Here is a 19,402-nt window from a genome sequence, read left to right as displayed (position 1 = left end):
TCGGCCCACACGGCTCGGAGATAGGGCAGCGTGTTACATGAAACTCGGTTCGAAAGAAAGTACGGCGTGTCACATGCGCACTGCTGCTCTCCCGGCATCCGGCGCCGCCGCTGTCCTCTCGCCGCCGCCACTATTCTCTCGTCACCGCTGTGGGTGCAGTACCGGCGTCACATCCAGTACCACGCTCTGGCTGTTAGGAAGAGCTGCGCTTACTCAGTTCAGTGCACCTGTCATGTCCATCTCGGACCGTCCTATAGCCGTCCCACAACTGCTCCACGGGAGAACCGGCATCATCATTTCAGTATCATCACCGCCGCCTGACGCCTCTCTCTCTCCGTCTCTCAGGTGGACCGGCGGCTGCGCTGTGTGCTGTGTGGCATCGACAGCTTCCCGAGCTTCTCGTACTTCCACACGCACCACCTGTACCACCACGTGCTGACGCGTCCGTCGCCGGTGGTGGTGCTGGAGCCCCTGGCGTCGGCGCCGCCGGCCGGCCTGCGGCTGACACTGAGGAGGAACAGCTCAGAGCCGGCGGCTCAGTTCCAGGTGAGAGAGCGGAGAGGGGGGGGGGGAGTGGAGGGAAAGAGAGGGACAGGTGAGCTGGCAGGAAGAGAGTGAGACCAGTGGCAGGTTGGATAGGAAATGGAGATGAGGTAGGAGGGGCAGGAAGAGCGGGTCAGATAGCTTACGGAATGGTCAGCTTTGTATGCGCACTGTGTGTTTCCTCCTCTGTGTGTTATCTACTCCCAGCGTTATCTACTCCCCTGCAATGGCGAGAAGTCGCGCCTGCAAAGTTTAGGTGGTACATAAAAGCCGTCCCTATCCGATGCGGAGCCTGGACTGTGGCGTGCTCCCCAGACTTATGCTTGATTCGGCCTTGGGAGAGGAGGGGGGGGGGGGGGGGGGTTGACAGCGTGGATAGTGTTACTGTGTGTTCGTACTAATCATTTCAACTTTCTTGAATGCCGTGGCTGCCTGACAGAAAAGGTGTAAGTATTGTATTGGTTTATAATCGAAATGTGTTATTATGACTTCGACGTGAAGTGTCCACCCCACCAGCGCAATGAATTGTTTGTCGACGTGTTGATCATTAATCGTTCTGCCCAAAGGTCACCCTAATTTTGCATTTATTGCTCAACCTGAAGTCCGTTACGATTCGATATTTACATGCACATTGCACATGCACATGCTCGCAATGCTGCGCCGCCGCCAGAGCCGCCCTGGTGGCCCGTAAGAGAATCTTGAGGCTCTGTTGGTCATTGCATTAGCAGGTGGTCATTTCGAGATATTGCATTGCGCTGTAGCCTGTAGGTTTACCTTATATCACGACAGTGCGCATTGCGCATTTATAATCGCCGTTAAATGCCGTGATCTATTTCTCGACTTTGTTGTTTGGCCTACATCGCGCTAATCATCAACGCTCCAACTACAGTAGTTAGTTACTGTAGTTCCCGCCGCAGTTGCCCTCCCTGACGCCGCTGTTTCTGATCCCTCCCGCCAGGTGGTGCACCCGTCGTCGGCCGATCTGGACGGCGTCGCCGCCGGCGCTCCCGAGGAGTGGAGCGCCTGGCAGCACGCGGCCGCCGATCTCTGGACGGACGCGCTCAGTGGCGACAACGACGACGACGACGACGACGAGCCATGGCCAAAGCCCAAACGGAGTCGCAAGCGCAGCGCGCGGTCAGCCACGCCGCGCGCGGATCGGCCGCCCGCTGACCCCGAGAGGAAGAGAGAGCGCAGTGGCGGGCGCGGCCGGGGCCGGGGTCGCGGGAGGGGCCGCGGGAAGGGTCGGGGCGCCGCGGAGGGAGGGGGTGTGCCGCTGACGGACGGTGCGGTGACGGACGGTGACCCGGTCGGTGGTCAGACGACCGGAGACGGCGCGGTACAGGTGGAGGTCGGCGGGGGTCCGACCGGAGCCGAGACTCCGGCCGGCGGCGGTCGGGGCAGAGGACAGAGCGGCAGAGGACGGGGCGCCGCCCGGGGACAGGGCGCCGCCGGCAGGGGCCGCGGCGCGAGGACGCCTAGGAAGAGGACCCAGCAGCCGCCGCTGGTCGCAGCGCCGGAGTGCTGGAGCGGGGCGCAGCAGGTCGCCGCCCAGCCTGGCGGGCAGCCGGGGACGTCAGGCAGCCCAGCGCCGCCACCGCAGAGCCCACATCGAGCCCAGGTGACCGGCGGGACGGCTGCCCCACCGCGCAGTCCTAGAGGGGGTCAGCCGGGCGCTGTGTACCCTCACCCAGCGGGCGGCCCCGCCAGCACCGTCCCTTATCCTGCCCAGAGGGGGCAGAGTAACGCACCAGCCTGCCCTCCTTACAGCAGGCAGGGCAACGCGCCTCCGTCCTCTCCCAACAACTTCCGGGGAAACACACCGGCGTATCCTCCGCAAAACCTCCAAGGAAACTTCTGGGCGAACCCTACGCAGAGTGCCCAAGGAAACGTACCGTCATACCCCACTCACACTGTTCAGGGAAACGCCCAGACGTTTCCTCCTTACAGTGCCCAAGGGAGTGCGGGGGCGGCTCCCCACTCTCAGCAGAGTTTTCAGACCAGTGTCGCGCCCCCTGTGTCAGCCTACCCAGCCTTCTCCACTGCGCCCCAGACCACCTCCTCACACCAGTACACGCATCCGCCACCCAGTCAGCCCCCGGCCTTTTCACACACCGCGCAGAACACCCCTTCATCCTCGGTCGGTCCTTATCCCACCCAGACGTCATTCGCTGCTTCCACGAGCTCCCAGTATAATCCCGGTGCGCAGCCTGGGTACGGTCAACCACTTGTTCAACCTCCTCATCCTCATCCTCAGCCTCAGCCGGTGTCTACTGCTGCCCAGTCCTTCAACCAGTCCGGTCAGCACCCGTCTCACTCGCCTGTCCCCGCCTCGCAGCCCGCTGGCCAAGCCTCTCATTTACCGCCATCCCCTGGCCCGCAGTACTCCAGCCATCCGTCGCCCCATCCGCAGTCTCCTGCCCCGCAGCTAGCCAGTCCTGTGTCTCACCCGCAGTCCTCTGTTCCTCAGTCCTCTCCCCACCCGCCGCCCCACCCACATTCTGTTCCACAGCCCGGCAGTTGTATTCCCCCGACCCACCCGCCTCCTGTCGCGCAGCCGGTCGTTCAGTCCTCTCCCCTGCCGTCTTCCCAGGCGGCTCCGGGCTCCGAGCGGCCGCCAGCGCCACAGCCTGGCTCTCCAATGCTCGGCCGCCCGCCGGCACAGGCGACTACCGACGGCCGCTGGGCCCCGCCGCCGGCCTCGGCTGCCGCGGGGACGCAGCCGGAGGGAGGCGGCGCACCGACGTCAGTAATCCGGCGGAATGGCGCCGCCGGAGCCGTGCCGTCCGTCAGCCCCGGTCAGCCGGAAGGCGGCTCCGTGCGGTCGCCGTCCACCCTGCTGCCGCACCTGATCCCGATCGAGGCCTCGCGTCCGCCGGCCGCCGCCATGGTCACACCGCTGGCCGCGCACCCGGCGGCCGTCAGCCCGGAGGCGCCGCGGCCGGCCAGCTTCGGACCCAAGCCGCCCGCTCCGCCGACAGCGGGGACGGGTCAGCCGCTGCCGCCGGCGGCCGGAACCTCAGCCGTGTGCCAGCAGTGCGGAGTGCCGCTGCCAGACGCGGCCGCCGCGCAGCAGCACGCGGCAGTCTATCACGGCCGACCGCTGCCCTGCCGCATCTGCTCCTTCTGGCCGACCACGGCGGCCGAGCTGCAGCATCACCTGAACACGGTACACGGCGGAGGACAGTGGCAGGCGCCGCGGCCGCGGCAGCCGCAGCCGGCCGGCGCGCCCCGCGCACCCATGGCACCGCCGGCCAAACGGCCGCGGATGGTCGCTCCTCAGGGCGTCGGTCAGTACGCGGCCGTGGGCACGGGCCGCGGCGTCAGCCCGACCGCCGCCGGTGCGGCCGGCGTCGGCAGGGGCCAGTTCGCCGTGCCCTCGCCGCCCGGCTCGTTCCTCTGCCGCTACTGTCGACGCCAGTACACCTCAGCGGCGGCGCGCAACCAGCACGAGGCCACCGCTCACGTGTCGCAGGGCCACAAGCTGCCGCCGCCGCCGCCGGGGCCCCAGCCGCGGCCGCGTCACCCGTCGCCTGTGCGGCCGCCGCTGAACCAGAGGCGGCGCGGCGGCGGGGCGGCCGGCGCGCGGCCCGGCGCGCCCGCTCAGCTGGTGGTGCCTGTGTTTGACCTCAGTGTGGCGAACGCGGCGCGGCTGGACGCGCTGGGTGTGTGCGGCTTCCTACCGGTCTCCAAACTGGGCGAGAACCGCGGCCAGCTCGGCCTGCCAGTGGTCAGCGTGCAGGGTATCACCAAGATGGGGCCCAGCCCGCGGCCCGTGGCGTTCTTCCATCTGGGAGAGGCGTTCTCACTGCGACAGTGAGTCAGCAGACAAGCCAAGTGAGTTCTCACTCGCTCTACCAATGAGTTTAGTGAGTGGCTGTGGACATCCGTGTGGGAGCGTATTGTTGCCTGTTCAGATCCAGTGCACAGGGTCGAAGCGCACAGGCCGCGGAGTTGACTATCGGAGCTCAGACTTAAGTGCACCTGCCATATGAGGCTCGCAAATACTGTTCGTTTCAGCACAGTTTTCGGGCCCATCGCTTTGTTACTGCATTCGTTCCGTTGTTGCGATTTAGTATGCAAAGTTTGCTACGTTTTGCGCTATTAAAGATGTGCCTTTTCCACGGCAGTACGCTTTGACGACCTTTTTGCATTAGACGCTTTATCACCTTTGCTGAGGCAATAACTCAAGAGTTTTGTATGGACGTTTGGACATGGGATGGCGGAGGGAGCGTTGGATATCACATTGTAGTGTCGGGCCACCGGGCCTCGCAGCTGTGGTTTCGCTGTGGCCACAAGTTCGCTGAGACTCGGAGTTGGTCGGTGTGGAAGTGTGTCTGTAAATATCCTGTCTCTGTACCCAGAGGTATAAGTCGTCTTACCGCTGACCCGATCGAATCGACGTTTCTTGGTGAGACGATGCGCCGCCGTGGTAGCTAGCTATACCCGCTCGCCATCGCACAGTTGTAACTCTGAATCCCAGGTCAGTATCTCATGTTTTGTTCTTTAGTACATACACGTCACTCAACATGCATCTCCCAGCGGGGGTCTTGAGGCACGTGAGGCCCTCACTCGTATTTCTCAGTGACGCCCGCCCGTTCTTAGTGCCACTGTTTCGCTCCGCGCCGAGCTTGTGAGACGGGCTGACCGACAGAGCAGCTCCTGTGTATCTGTTGTCGCGGTGTTTTGTACGGTCGGCCTCAGTGCTGTGCTGTTTTGTATGCGTGTTTGTGTAGGTGTCTGTGAGATGCGTCAGTGTTCGAATTGTTCAGCCAAGACATGTTGTAACCTTGTAGAGTTGTGTTTGATGGTGGTGCAGCGACTGTTGGTAGAAAGTCGGCGGATCTGTGTTACCCAAGGTGTTACCTGGGTTCATGTGGTCACCTCCACTGGTGGGGATTCCAGCCTTTTAAAACTCTGAACCGGGGGAAGAATTGAGCTTTGGGGAGATTTGAACCCGGAATTAAATCAGGATGAATCTTGCTAAGCTGCGATACAACTCGTTGTGCGCAGAGCCCAAATAGTGTCGTTGACTCTGGAGCGAAGAAACGCCGGGTAGTTCATGGTCGATGTATTATTTGGTGACACTATTCACAGACTGTATGTGTTGATCAAAACAGCACGGAACTTGCCGGCCGATGATAGTGTCGCGCTTCCCAAGTACGCAGGTATAAACGTTTTATTCAATGTAATACGCGACCTGCGCAGTACCAAAACGCACGGGTATTCGTCAAATAGGAGCACCACGATTAGCACATTGTTGTATCACTCAATATCTTCATTTGCATCTCAGCATTCTCCACTCTCACTCCCCTAAGACCCCTAATATACGTCGTCGATCCACACCAAACCGCGTGATAAACCTCCACATCACACCACTCACCACATAATTGCATTGTTATTCCTGTCGTAGTTCCCTCTTGCTCGCGCTGTCTATGTCTGCCAGCGCTGACTGCAGACATTTCCGCCTCCCTGGCTGTTATTACGGCCACACAGCAACATTTGCCACAGGGGAACACTGAGCTGACCTGCCGCGATCCGACCCCCGGCGGAGCTGCCGGTCTCACAGTTTGGACTTTTTGTTGGTGGCGCGGATCATCTGCTCCATCATGTCCCACTGTTCGGGTGTCACGCGCACCAGTTGGTTGAACTCTCCGCCGCGGAACGGCAGTCCGCCGCCGTCAATGGCCACGCTCTGAAAACGCACAGCGGAGGGAGGGGTTGTCAGTGCGGGATTGGGGTAGATTTCGAGCTATTATCGCGTCTGGGGGTGGGGCTCGGCTTATGCGAGGTGTTATTTTTTTATTATTTTTTTTTTTGGCCAAGTATGGTGCCGGTGCTGAGCCCGATTCTGATCTGGGCATTGGGAAGGCCAGAACACTGGCCGACGGGGTCTGGGTAACGGGTTGAGCGGGGTCATAGCGCCGGAAGTGAATACAAGGGTCAAGTGATCCCGAAACAAAGTCCGTGTCATACTCTACCAGAACATCGTCAGACGCAAATAGTTAAGTCATGATAGAAATTAGAAGCACACAGGGTTGTTGGGTGTTCACATATTACTGCCGAGAATTGACATAGAGCCAAGGACGGCTAATACAGCACGTGATTGCGCGGTTGAAGCACAACGGCAGAGTGCCAGCTAGCATGGTCGCCAGGCGCGACTACCCACCCTTCCTCTGCCCTCCTACCCACCCTTCTCATCTCCCGTCCACCCTTCTCACCTCCTCTCCACCCTTCTCATCTCTCTTCCTCCCTTCTTACCTCCCCGCTGATCCAGTTGGAGTAGTCGCTGACCAGAAAGGTGGCCAGGTTGGTAAGCTCCTCGGGCTCGCCGAACCGGCCCGCCGGGATCGCCTTCATACCGACCTTACGGAACCTGCGACAAAACGGGACAGTAAGTGTGGGGTGTAAAGAGAGGGACAGTAACACAGACAGGCCATCCGGCCCGCCGGGATCGCCTTCATACCGACCTTACGGAACCTGCGGCGGAGAGGGAGAGGCCAGAGCGACAGTCAGAGGGAGAGGAGTGAGGACAGTAACACAGACAGCCCCTCCGGCCCGCCGGGATGACCTTCATACCGTCCAGCAATTGGGTTTGCTTTTTTATTGGATTAGGCCCTTTCGTTCTAACGAGATCATTTCATAGCCCAAAGAATGATAGGAATTAAGGGGAGATATTGGTCTGAGAGAGCACCCTGGTGAGTCGCCGAGCTGAGCCCATCCAGTGGACAGGTCACCCAGCCCCCTAACGGTCACTGGGGTGGAGTTACCCGCGTGGGATACAGTTGCCCGTTCATGGAGTATCCCGAGGATGGAGATGACGGACCGAGGAGGTGCCTGGAGCAGCGGCAATGACTCGAGACCGGCTGGATGGGGAAAGGAGGGGTTTAGGAGAGATGGGGCGGTGAGTTCATATAGGATTAGTGGGAAATTCGGACGCGGGTGTGGTGGTAACTGGTAAGCCCATAATTTGCACAACACCGTGTAAAAACGACAATGGAACTCGACCTCTAGGAACGGGTGCATGGCTATCTGTAAATCGGTACACCGTGAGCAAGACCGGTAAAGCCATGCATCGCAAAATCCTGCATCCACATGCAAACAGCAAAAACACGGATGCGTTCAATGCCACAGATCATCTAACCAACCTACCGTTGATATATTATAAACCCGTCTGGCCAACTGAAGGGGATGTTCTTCTAAACACCCGTGTGGACTCTCCGCGCCCTGTGTCTACAGGTAGCGGATGCCCAGCCCGCCTCACTCACTGTCCGCTCGGGTCCAGCCGGGAGAAGGCGCCCTCGGTCTCGATCGGGCCCGGCGCGATACAGTTGATCCTGATACCGTATCGTCCCCACTCAGCTGCCAGGGTTCTGTCAGGGAAGGTTCAGTTACACAGAGCAGTGCATTGTGAAAGGGTGGTGGCTTATCCGCCCCACTACTACAGGATAGTGACGGCTCACAGTGATGAACATTATGGAAAAGTACCTAACATCTATTACAGGCGGTTTTTGCAGTGTAGCAATTGGGACACATGAAACGATACGACCATATCGACACCGGGATCTCATCTGTTACAAAGGCAAATAACATCCTCCTGTGATATCACGTGCGCCATATAACGTGAAACTATGACAATGAATTGTTTTACTCGTATGGACAAATTGCCTAGACTTCTCTTAGAAAAAGAGGAGAACGCATAGTTTGACACGAATTCAACAAGATCACGCAGCAAGCTATCCATCACCAACCAGCCCCCAATGCAATCCCCACCCAGTACCCACTGTGTGAGCGCCTCGACGCCGGCCTTTGCCGAGCAGCTGGGCGCCACGAAGCCGGATCCCGTGCGGGTGTAGGTGGTGGTGATGTTCAGCATGACGCCGCCGCGTCCAGCGGCGATCCAGCGCTTCCCCACGTCCATCGTCAGGAAGGCGGTGCCGTTCAGCACGATGTCGACGATGGTCCGCCAGGCGTTGGCCGAGAGGCTGTCAGCCGTCAGGGGGCGGAGGGTTAGAGGTCAGGTCGTTGGCCGAGAGCCCGTCAGGGGTGAAGGCCAGAGAGGTCAGGTCGTTGAGCGAGGGATGAGTATAATTACAGTAACATGGAATGCTGCGTGATTTGTGAAATATGAAACATGAAAGCTGCGCGGGAAGCAACGTTTTCTTACTAGTTAGTTACCACAGACTGAAGAATTAGCGTTGATATGTGAAAGCTAAGTGGTTGCTTTTTGTGATGTGTTAAATGTTGATCAGCAAACAGTTAAAGTTCAAGCAAACATAATACATGAGCTCCGAGGACACAAATCACACTACGGATTTCAACTTTGACCTCACCCATGAGACAGACAAGATGTCACATTCGCTTTCCTTCAGTAAAACCCTGGCCCTTCCAGCGCTCCCTCCCGTCCCTCTACGCTGCCCCTCCCCGTCCCCCACCGTTCTGTTGGCGATATGAAGTTCCCGGCGGCGTTGTTGATGAGAATGTCGGGCAGCCCCAGCTGATCGGCGCAGGCGTCCACGGCGGCTGTGACGGCGGCCGGATCCCGCACGTCGGCTGACACGGGGAGCACTCGGTTACCGGTGAGCGCGCTCACCTCCGCCGCCGTGTCGTCCAGAACTTTCTGACGGCTGAGCCCGGTGGGAAGGGGTCAGACGACGGAGGAGAGGTCAGAGGAGGGAGGGGGCACTATCTGACCGCTGACGGCTGGAGGGGAGGGGGTCAGTCAGTCAGACGACAGAGGGGCTGGTCAGAGGAGGGGAGGGGCACTATCTGACGGCTGGAAGGGAGGGTCAGAGACGGGTGGAGGGGTTATATCTGATTCTGATGGCTATCAGGGAGAAAGGGGAGGGTCATTCAATGGGAAGAGTACCTTCTGACCGCTGACGGGAAAGGAGAAGAGAGGTACAGTCCACAGCAGAAGTAATGTGGGGTTTCAGTCATGGGTATGTTCTGCTGCTGAAGCTTAGGAACGATTAACCAGACTACAATGAAACTTTGAATGTAGCTTATATGTATCGTCACCCTTGCAGCTGCAACTTTAGCTATTGACATCTTCTTTTCGATCACTCCACATTAAACAATCGCCAGTCAAAGCCAACCGTTGAGATTGGTAAAACCCTACATTACTTTAGCGGTGGGCTGTACGAGGTGGGTGTCAAGATGCTGATGCTATTACTCAGAATTCAGACTCTCACATACCGACTCATGACTCGTTACCCGACTCCTCAGACCCGTTACTCACCGACTCATGATACAGACGCTTGCGCCCAGCTGGCTCAGCATCGTGGTCATACTCTTCCCGAGGCCGGTACCGCCACCAGACACAAACGCCACCTGTCGGGGCACGAACGAGTCACTTCAGAGGTCAGGGAGCACGGATAGGTTACCGCGAATGAGAGATCACTCAAGAGGTCACGGAGCACGAGAGGTCACGACAAAGGACCACGGCGAATGAGAAGTCACGCCAGAAGTTACGGCCACCGAGACAGGCGCTGCACCTGCCCCGAAGTCGCCAACCACTGCTAGTGATACACGAGATTCAGTAGCCGCCGCCGCCTATCGTGTCCTCTAGCCGACACCCATGGGTAGGTAGGGGGCGCTGGAGGGTTACAATGGGGGCCTGAGTGACAATGTGGTAGTGGGAAATGGAGCACAGTGGTTGGCGCCGGCGGGATCATACATGTGACGTCTACGAGTGACTGAATTGAGCGGAGACACTCAACTGCCTACGTGAAAGCAGTGCACATGTATCGTGATTTCTTGTGGTTGGCGACTTGAGTATTCACTCCATTTCCCTAATGGTATGCAGCCAGTGGGCAGGTAACAGACAGTATCAAACCCAAGAGAAGCTACACAAGGAGACAAGTAGCAGCCAGGCTTGTGCTGGCTGGGTTGTCATTGTGCACTCCTAGCTCTGGCTGCACCCTACAGCAGCCAGCCAGCCACCCTGCAGCAGCCAGCCAGCCACCCTACAGCAGCCAGCCAGCCACCGTACAGCAGCCAGGCTTCTATACCTTCAGTGCAGTTTTCACCACAGACCATACTGTAAGCTTGTATTGTATTGCCTGTGTCAGTGTCATTTGTGATGCATTCCTCAGCCACCTTCCCATGTGAGAATCACTAACCTTGCCCTTGAAGGTGTCTGGTGGCAGCATGGGAGTCTTCAGCGCTGGGAAGTGCCGGGCCTGGGGCATGGCAGACCCATCCTGGTCTGAGCTCAGTTGGGCAGAGCTTGACAGGGCCTGGAGGGGAGACACACAAAATTAAATCTACAAAGGACAGCACAGACAGACACAACAGAAGTGCATCTAAGCAGGCAGCTTACCAGTTTGGTCAGTCTGTGCCTATTTCCAGCACTAGTACCCATTAAGTCCAATCTATTTAGAAATGGAAATGCATCTGAAGCAGACCTGATTATGCACTGACTTCTGATGTTCAATGCCAAATAAACATGTAATTGTGCAGTTATTAAAGCATTACCTCATTAAGCATTATTCAGCACTCACCTAGCACCAAAACCCTTTTCTAGGCACTAGCAATTGATGCCTTTTTATCAAAGGCAGCAACTACAAGTGCCTAAAAAGCTTGACATTGATTAAGTAAAACTAACTAAGAAACTAAAACTGATTTGCCAAGGAAAATATAGGTGTTAGTGTGGTTGAAATGTCATATATTCAGCTTAATGAAGCTCACTCACCATTTTCTGTGAGCTACCCAGCAGTGATGTTCTTAGAAGTTGACTAGCCCTGTGCCTCACAGAAATCATAGCTGTAATTAAAGAAATGACAATTACGAGTAAGAAGGCAGCCAACCAACAGGGTGACACTATTTTGCAAGTTATCTTACCAATAAGCAATAGCAATATGTTATTAAAGATAAAAATACATTTACTGTTACAGACCAATAAAGCAAGTCAAAGTCAAAGTAGGTAGGTGGTATACCTATTGCCTACTTAGGAATGCAAACATAAACTTTTGTAATACGGAATACCTATGTTGATGTCTCAAGCCAGCAGCACGTTCTTTGCCCACCGGTAATTGAGATAGAAATAGGTATCTCCACAGAGCTTCATAAGACCAGACAGATAAATGAGGGGTGGGGAGTCAGACAGACCAATCTATAAGGCACGGTTATAATTTTTGGGGCGAAAGCATATTTAAAAGAACTTGTCACTGTAATATCTAAAACAAAGCTTAAGTATTGAGGAAAACAATAAAGTATATACAAAAAAGTTCACTAAATATACGCTGAAAATATCAATACTGAAACCTGAAAGTACTACCTAGTGAAGTACAATTTGAGACAAAAGGTATAGGCATGATAAATTAAATTGATAAGGTATCAGTATGGTATGATAAAAAAACAGCTCAATTATGCCTCAACCTTCACCTTAAATTGGCTTCTATTATTTGCTATTTTTTGTGATTTGTTGAGCTATTTGCGCCGTCTATTGGAGCTACTTTTCTTATTTTAGTTTTGGATTGATTTCCAAGCAAAACAATTTGAATTGCTTCTCTTGGCCATGGCCAAGACGATATATATTAGGATGGCTAGAGTTTTCAGGTTTTCACATGACATTTTTCTTTTGAATTTAAAAAGTTTCTATTTTGAAAAGTATATGCTTTTGTAGTTCATAAAAACAACTTTTTTAGAGTTTTAGGCATTCAAAAATATTTAACAAAAGGAAAGTGTCGTAAAATTTGCTAATCAAAGTTACAAATATCACGTGATATTTAGGTTTCGTAGGGCGGTGTTTCACGGGACGCTGCTACCACCCTGTGCGCGAGCTGACGTCACACTTGTGGTAGTGTTGGAGCAATGGGCCTGTTGATGTTTCCATGGAAACCCAATTTGACACGTGTAAAAGCAGCGTGCTGCTATCACCGGTGAAACAGGGCCCCGGTGTACCCCTAAAATGTCACGAACTCAAGAAGGGTGCCTTAACCCACGGTGACTATAAATACCTTAACCCTCGCCGGCATAGGGGGGGGGGGGGGGTTGATGCAACCCCCCCTAAGGTTTTTCACGAATAACTCGCGTAAAAAGCGGCCGATCGCGACGAAACTTTCAGTACCCTCGCATTGATCAATTTTACACCTACCCTGAAAATTTCGTGACCCTGACCCAAATGACCTTTGACCTGTGACCTCTTTTCTGTGACCATGTTTGGCCGAAATCGCGGTTCGGCGCATGTCGGCTCGCATTAGCCGCGCGTTTGCAAGCTTTTCGTGGTTTCAAACGTTCAAACATGTGATTTGATGTTGCTCCCATGCATTAGGGTGGGTGTCAAGGTCACCTGAAGGTCAGGTCAGGTCATTGACCTTTGGTGACCTCGGGTGACCTCGGTTCACTTTTTCGAGTTTTACATGTTTCTAGGCTAGTTTTTGGAGCTGAATTCGAATTTAGCAACCATTTGAACATTTACGAAGTAGTTTTGGTGCCTTCGTAACATGTTACGAAGCTGTCCGAGGCGGTTGACACGTATTACGAATACCCGTCACAACCCCTACCAGTTGACCTGACCTGACCTGACCCGACCTGGTCTAAATGCTTAAAGACATCATCTCTGATCAAAACTAACACGATATTCGTGATCAGCACCCCGGAAAACCACATAGCAGCCACACTTTACGACTTTCTAACAGGTCCCGATTTTCCCGGTTTTTGGGTCATTGACCTGACCTGGAAGGTCACCCGATGACCTAGGACCTTAAAATTGGGTATCATTGGCTTCCTCTCGTGACGGGCAACATGCTCTTTTTTTCCGCGAAGCTCTAGCTCGGTCAGGGGCCAAACGCGAGGGGGGGTCGTACCAACCCCCCCCCCCCCTTGTGCCGTCGAAGGACTCAAAATGGCCTGTGCCGGCGAGGGTTAAAAAGCAGACCAAATCGTTTTTTGGGTCATGCTCCGTAATTACCCGATGTTTTGCGATAATTTGTATTGTTTAGAAAGAATTTCATTAGATATGCAGAAATCCATGCATTTCACCATTGGTTTTCCCTATGCATGCAAGTCTTCCAAGTCCCAAGCTAAAATTATCAATAATTTGTATTTTGTGGACCAGGGACCTCAATAATTTACTGCTTCCTCACCACTGTGCTCACGACCGTATCGGACAAAGACGGTAAGGAAGGGCGTGGACAGGAAAGGGACAGCTATCGCTTAGCAGAACATGAATGAAGTACAATTTTCTACTTAGGATAATTCATCCATGTAATAGCCGATGTCACATGGTCCTCTAACGGTATACTGCCTTGCCTCTAACTATCCATGCCACCGGTCACGTTACTGTGACGTTACTATTCTATTCAGCGAGTCTGAAATAGGGGGGGGGGGGGTGACATGACCGGGCTGCGTTACCGAATCGGCTTACAATAGGCCTGCCTAAAGTTGGTATGGATCTTATGTACGGCAAGAGCCGCTGTTGCAGGCTGGACGAAACCATACGGCATACCATACCTATACCTACCTGCTCTGCAAATGCTATTTGTGAAATAGGTAAACAAACGGGTTAGTCGTCACAAGATACGGCGAATGGCAGTGCTCAGCCGGCTGCAGCCAGCGTCAATAACAGGGTTAGGTAGTGGCTGGGTCTGGCGCCGGCAGCGACATACGGCCGCTACTCCGCTGGTAGTGGTGGTGCGTGCGAGCTCCTGCCTCGCCCCGTGGCCCGCGGGCGGCTTAAAGGGACCCTCCCACCTTCAAAAAAGTTAATGAATTGGCATGAAAGTGATGTCGCTCGGTTCAGAAAGAGCAAAAACGAATATCTACCAAATTTCATCGAAAAATATTCACCGGTTTTCAAGATATTAGCCTTTTACTTTTGTTTACTTTTTGGGATTTCCGCTGTTCCTAGCGACTTTATTTGAAAGTGCGGCATTTGTTGCGCGCAAAGCAGCATATACCACCGCGTGCTACAAAACGTTTTAGTCAAACATTTAACGGACGTTCGAAAGCCTGATGACGTCATCAGATTCCCGTAATGGTTAAGAGATAGGGACCACGCTGGTCCCACCCTGCAAGTAAAGGGAAGAAATTTCTTGAACACCATAAAGCTGCGGGGGTTGCGACCAGGATAAATGGTGGTTTCTGAGCCTGGCCGCAAACTTGGCTATCTCAACTCAAAACTAATGTTAAGGTGGGAGGGTCCCTTTAATGACATCCTCCGCAGCACCGAGATGGATAAAAGCAGCCGGCTGTGTTTCATTTTGACGTGCGGTAAACAGCTCCATCAGATCTGCCGTGTGCGGCGGCGCCGCGAAAGACGGCCGGCTGACTCGACGAAAAATATTGCAGGTGGGCCTAATTGAGAAAACTCTATTATGGCGCTAAGTCTGGCGTACATCAAAGAATGCGTCGACAAACAAGCCCGGGAAAGTGGTGTTTGCATTGCGGCGTCCCTTGTTGATGCCGCTATGAATATGAAACCCGTTTTTGGTCATTGCGATGCGAGACGAAGACTCGTGCTTGAGAAACCCTATATGAGCTTCAAGTGGCGTGAGGTAGCTGAAATTAGCATTTAAGGAAAATCTATGATCCCATATTTCGTTTTAGTGTTCGCACAACGCCTAAATAAAGGAGATAAGCATGTCGAGCTTGTCAGTCGAGCTTATTACAGAGCTAGGTGAACGTCTTCTAGTTTGTTTTGATTAGGAGCAAGCTGGAATACCTATTTAGGTAATTCTTAACTAAGTCGTTATCTCACTGATTCGCCTGAATAGAATATGTCCACTCTCAGCGATGTCCACACAAGCCGAAACGAGCAAGCATCGTAACGATCGTAACGTTGTTTCACTTTCCTTCATGCTGTGCTGAGCGAACCCACATTCGTCCCACGCCCATGCGCTGTCGTATCTGCCGTCTGTTTCCAATTTATTGACAACCGGATGCGCGACTCGCACCATGCCGTGACGTCAACACCCCTGCAGCCTATCCAGGAAGTGGAGCGTACCGGGCATGAGCTAACACCTGCATTCATTACTCTCTGAATGGATCACACTTCACCTACATTTGCTCAATTTCCGCCCAACGGCAGCCGCGTCCGGTTCGTTGCGACCTGATCATTGCCAGCTGATTGAACCGGGCAAGTGGAGGAAATATGCGAGCGGCGCATGCTCGGTCTTCCTAACGAGCTTCATAACTGCGGGAAATGTAATTACGGCCGAGTGCTGGGGAATTTTCAGTCAACTGAAACGGTTGGAATTCAGTCTGACATTTGAACAGTGCTGTAACGATGGTTTTCTGTTGAACATTAGCCGTCTATTTGCACATAGGAAGTAGGCTGCTCTCCATTCAAACTGAGGTGATGATGTCGACTACGAAGACTGCAACTCATGGCAGCGATGCGGTGGCGGCCTTCAAAATCATTCGCCAGCCATCACATCATTTGCCAAACTGCGCTGATCACGTGAAATATAGGCCAACGTTGACCGCAGTGTGTCATCATGCTTTAGTCGAAGGCTGGATGTCAGATGTGCTGATGCATGTGGTTCTAGAGTCCACATGTCTATCTCGTAAAGTGGCGCAGTTATCGGGCTGCAGTCCCTGGCCGGTGGGTGACTCATGGGTCAGCCCGGCGGTGGCGCCGGAGGGAGCGCGTCCCGTCTACGACATTAGACCGCCTCCCGCTCCTGGTTCTGCCGACAGACGGCGCACATCTGACCGTCCCTCCCGGAGGCATCCTCCACCTCTGTCTGAGTTCCGACACACACCATCTGAACACCTCCGACAGCCACCGACTCCGGCAGCGCCCTACTCCACTGGCCATCCTGACCTTTCGCCGAGTCGACTGGCGGCTGGCAACTGGGCGCTGCGACGGCGGCGACGAGCGACGGCTGCCGACGCGAGTCGGCGCCCGCATTGTTGGCCGCCGCCCGCGTCCCGATACGGCCATTGTTGGCCGAAATGGCGGCGGCTCTGCCCGTGCCGTCGGCTGAATGGGCGACATCACGAGCGGCGGCAGCCGCCGTATCGATGGTGCTGGATTCCACGGATATATCGCCGCCAGAAGTACCCCGGCTCGGGGAAATAACCCGATCACGTATGAATCGCACATCATTTCTGACGGTCGCTCTCGCTCGGGTATTCACGCCCTGTATGTGCCTGGAATACATCAGCGATCGCGGTTTCCGACGATCGGCTCCATCAAATCCCTTTCTGCTGCGGTTGGTGCCTGCAGCCGCTCTGGCTGGTGATCCAGTCCTGCTGCTGGTCTGGTTTACCCTCCGTCTCCGACACCGGCCTCGTGTGCGCGGTCGTCTGCCCGGTTTGAGTCCGGCCGGGGGTCGCTGGGCCAGCCGGTCGGGTCGGTGGGACGGCGGTGGGACGCTGACGGAGGGGGTGGTCCCTCCCCGGCGCCGGGTGCGGGTCGGGAGCACGGTGACGGTGAACGGTGTCTGTAGTCGCTCATGGAGCTGCTGACGGAGGGCGGCGCCGCTGACCGCCGGCCGGGCCGCGGTCACGGAGGGTCGTCCCTCCACAGCCGTCGGCAGCTGGGAGCAGACACCGAGGAGGGTCACAGAGCATATAATGCACCGGGGAGAGTCAAAGACATAGGTGGAACTTTGTGCCGAGCTGGGGGTGCCCGGGCGTAGCAAATCCGCCGCCACCCTTGCGGTGACCTTGGCTTCCGCCGTCTGTCGCGGCTCTAAAGTCAAGCCGGCGAGGAATTGGGAGAGCTCGGGCACTCTTAGCTCGGCGCAACCCTCCACGTATGGTCACTGACCACACTAACCTACACCGCGGTGGGGTCATCCGCCTGCAGCCAGTGGTAAAGTAAGAGTTTAATCTCAGAGGTGACGAAAATAGCATGATTATGCTATTATCTTGTTATGAAGGAGAAGCACGCAGCACTTTCCAACTTCCCAACTCACTCGCTCCAAACTTTGGGCTTCATGCTCACATACGCTCAGAAGCAAGCTACCGCATATGTTATCTGTCGATCAAATGTCCATAAATACGCTGCTAGCTTTAGCTGCCTTTACAGTGTGGACTGGTTTGTCGTCAGGCAAATCGATGAGACCCTATATTGTTACGTAAGCTTGTGTGGTATAGCGCTTCGCTGTCCAACTGCAACAAGCATAGATCCCTTACCTTTGTTCCGATGGTTGAGCGATTCTGGTCGTTCATGCCGATGCTTTGTGCCACAGACTTCTCGTGAAAAATAGGTAAATGATTTTTAGGGAAGTATTAAGATAAAATTACAAAAAAATAAACTAAAACTAAGATTTTAAAAGTACCGATGCTCGTTCGTTTGGAAGTTTATGCTCGTCATTTGAGACGAAGAGAGGACCTGAATATATTGGGCTAATCAATAAATGTATATATTTGCCTTGTATATTTGGTTATTTTGGACTTATCTCTAGGCTCAATGTTGTCGTCCATCTGTTTTTGTGCCACTCTGATCGGCTCGTGCAGCTAATCCAAGAGATGTTCTCTGGTGAAAGTTTCATTTATTTGATACGTTATTGGGATTGCCTTCGATTTACGTACTAATGGATCCCATTATGGATTGCTTTTCCTGACCTCACCATATACGCATGATCCTCTTGATCAGCCTGTCCAGAAAGAGGATATCTTCTCAGCACTACTGGTATCAAAATAGTTTGGTCCGACACTGCCCCTCGACTAGCGCCTGGCGCCGCCTGGCGAGAGCCGCTGATGCTGTGCCGCATTACACAACGGCACTGCGGCACAGTCTACCCGGCCAGGGAGACCTCTACGCCGCACCGCGTAGCTGGGGACTCGCTGGTCTTTACGGCTATTCGGCGAACGGGCGGCGGCGGCCGCCGATAACGCTGAGTGGAAACCGAAAACAGTCGGCCAACTCAGTAAAACGTCATTAGTTTGCATAATCCCATCACAGTCGCCTGAAATCCCACATTAATATGTTCGGTCGGACGGGCCGGCGCCATTCCGAGCAGAGGCCTCTTGCACCAAAATACCTAGCTAGGTAGAATCGGCAAAATACCTACCTAGTAAAACTACCTACGGCGGTAGCTTCTCTTGCACCATCCTACCTACCTACCTAGGTAAATTTGACAGCTCGGGTTTTTAGGATTTGTTTTGATTGGCTGTTTGGCGACGAATTATTTGTGGGCGCAAACAAATAGTAACTTAAGAAAACAATTAAATGGATATTGTTTTTATTAATATACATTTTGGTATTATGAAATCATTTTTTATTTACGTAAATACCGATAGAAGTTATTTTGATATTAAATTACTTGAACAAATAAGCTTAGTTTCCATGGCAACGAGTGAGTCTTCAACCTGGCTGTTCTGCTACGGAGGTTTATCGCCTTGGTACGGAGAAGCACCTCTGTGAACCCATGGAGCATTTAGTCAATTATATTATTATTCACTCATAAAAATATTGATTTCTCATTGTCTAAACATTTTGTAATGCCTAATTTACATAAAAGTACCCGTGGATTAATATGTATTGTGCCTATTGTTACTAATTGAATCATTTTACCTAAGGTTTTGCTAGTTATTTTGGAAGCCCGCGTTTACCGTCAAATCGTCAAAAATTCCTCCGCGAGTACTTCTTTCCGGCTTTCGGTGCAAGAGGAAAACAGCCGGTCGGATTTTAACAATTGGTAAGTTCTTTGCCACTCGGTAGAATTTCTAGGTAAATTTTCACGGTAGCGTTTTTTGGTAGGTAGTTTGGTGCAAGAGAATCTAGGTAAAAGCTGAAATTACCTAGGTAGGTAGTTTGGTGCAAGAGGCCTCAGCTAAGACGGCAAGCTCCCTGGGATCTGCCCTAACGGGGCGCCAGCTATAGTCGGCGAGTCGTTAGCGGCGAATATATGGGCGGAAGTTAATAAGCTTTCCGTGATGTATTTGCTCCTAACGTCGC

The 19,402-nt window shown here is 53.9% G+C and overlaps 2 protein-coding genes across 7 annotated transcripts in view; one reads left to right on the top strand and one right to left on the bottom strand.

The window, feature by feature from the left end:
* The window catches only part of LOC122381487 (extensin-like), a 29,428-nt gene extending 24,090 nt beyond the window's left edge, over positions 1-5,338 (top strand). For both annotated transcript variants that reach the window (XM_043365714.1, XM_043365715.1), the window contains 2 exons: positions 346-546; positions 1,502-5,338. In XM_043365714.1, coding sequence (XP_043221649.1) covers positions 346-546; positions 1,502-4,363 — 3,063 coding nt within the window. In that variant the 3' untranslated portion in view covers positions 4,364-5,338. The remainder of the gene's footprint in view (positions 1-345; positions 547-1,501) is intronic.
* A 369-nt stretch (positions 5,339-5,707) lies between these two features.
* LOC122381486 (2,4-dienoyl-CoA reductase [(3E)-enoyl-CoA-producing], mitochondrial-like) lies at positions 5,708-17,947 on the bottom strand. Of its 5 annotated transcripts, none has more exons than XM_043365710.1 (9): positions 17,635-17,929; positions 11,240-11,310; positions 10,668-10,784; positions 9,785-9,876; positions 8,979-9,170; positions 8,328-8,528; positions 7,812-7,916; positions 6,805-6,919; positions 5,708-6,238 (listed from the first exon to the last, which is right to left on the bottom strand). In XM_043365710.1, the coding sequence occupies exons 2-9, from the start codon at positions 11,306-11,308 to the stop codon at positions 6,107-6,109; spliced, it is 1,023 nt and encodes a 340-aa protein (XP_043221645.1). In that variant the 5' UTR covers positions 11,309-11,310; positions 17,635-17,929; the 3' UTR covers positions 5,708-6,106. The 5 variants fall into 5 exon arrangements, with proteins under 5 accessions (XP_043221645.1, XP_043221646.1, XP_043221644.1 ...); XM_043365711.1 differs by lacking the exon at positions 17,635-17,929 and adding an exon at positions 14,338-14,347; XM_043365709.1 differs by lacking the exon at positions 17,635-17,929 and adding an exon at positions 11,932-12,234.
* Positions 17,948-19,402: the final 1,455 nt, after the last annotated feature.

This window comes from Amphibalanus amphitrite, unplaced genomic scaffold, assembly GCF_019059575.1.
Source record: "Amphibalanus amphitrite isolate SeventyFive unplaced genomic scaffold, NRLGWU_Aamphi_draft 000121F_arrow, whole genome shotgun sequence".
NCBI classification, from domain to species: Eukaryota; Metazoa; Arthropoda; class Thecostraca; order Balanomorpha; family Balanidae; genus Amphibalanus; species Amphibalanus amphitrite.
Note: the sequence above shows the minus strand (reverse complement) of the source record. Positions and strands in the feature narration are given on the sequence as shown.

Bases quoted from the DNA above. Each gene is read 5' to 3' on its own strand.
- LOC122381486 (XM_043365710.1), bottom strand. From the start codon at position 11,308: ATGATTTCTGTGAGGCACAGGGCTAGTCAACTTCTAAGAACATCACTG. The intron at 10,785-11,239 runs GTGAGTGAGCTT...TCTCCCCTCCAG, and splicing joins TGGGTAGCTCACAGAAAATG to GCCCTGTCAAGCTCTGCCCA. The intron at 9,171-9,784 runs GTGAGTAACGGG...CACCGGGCTCAG, and splicing joins AGCGTCTGTATCATGAGTCG to CCGTCAGAAAGTTCTGGACG.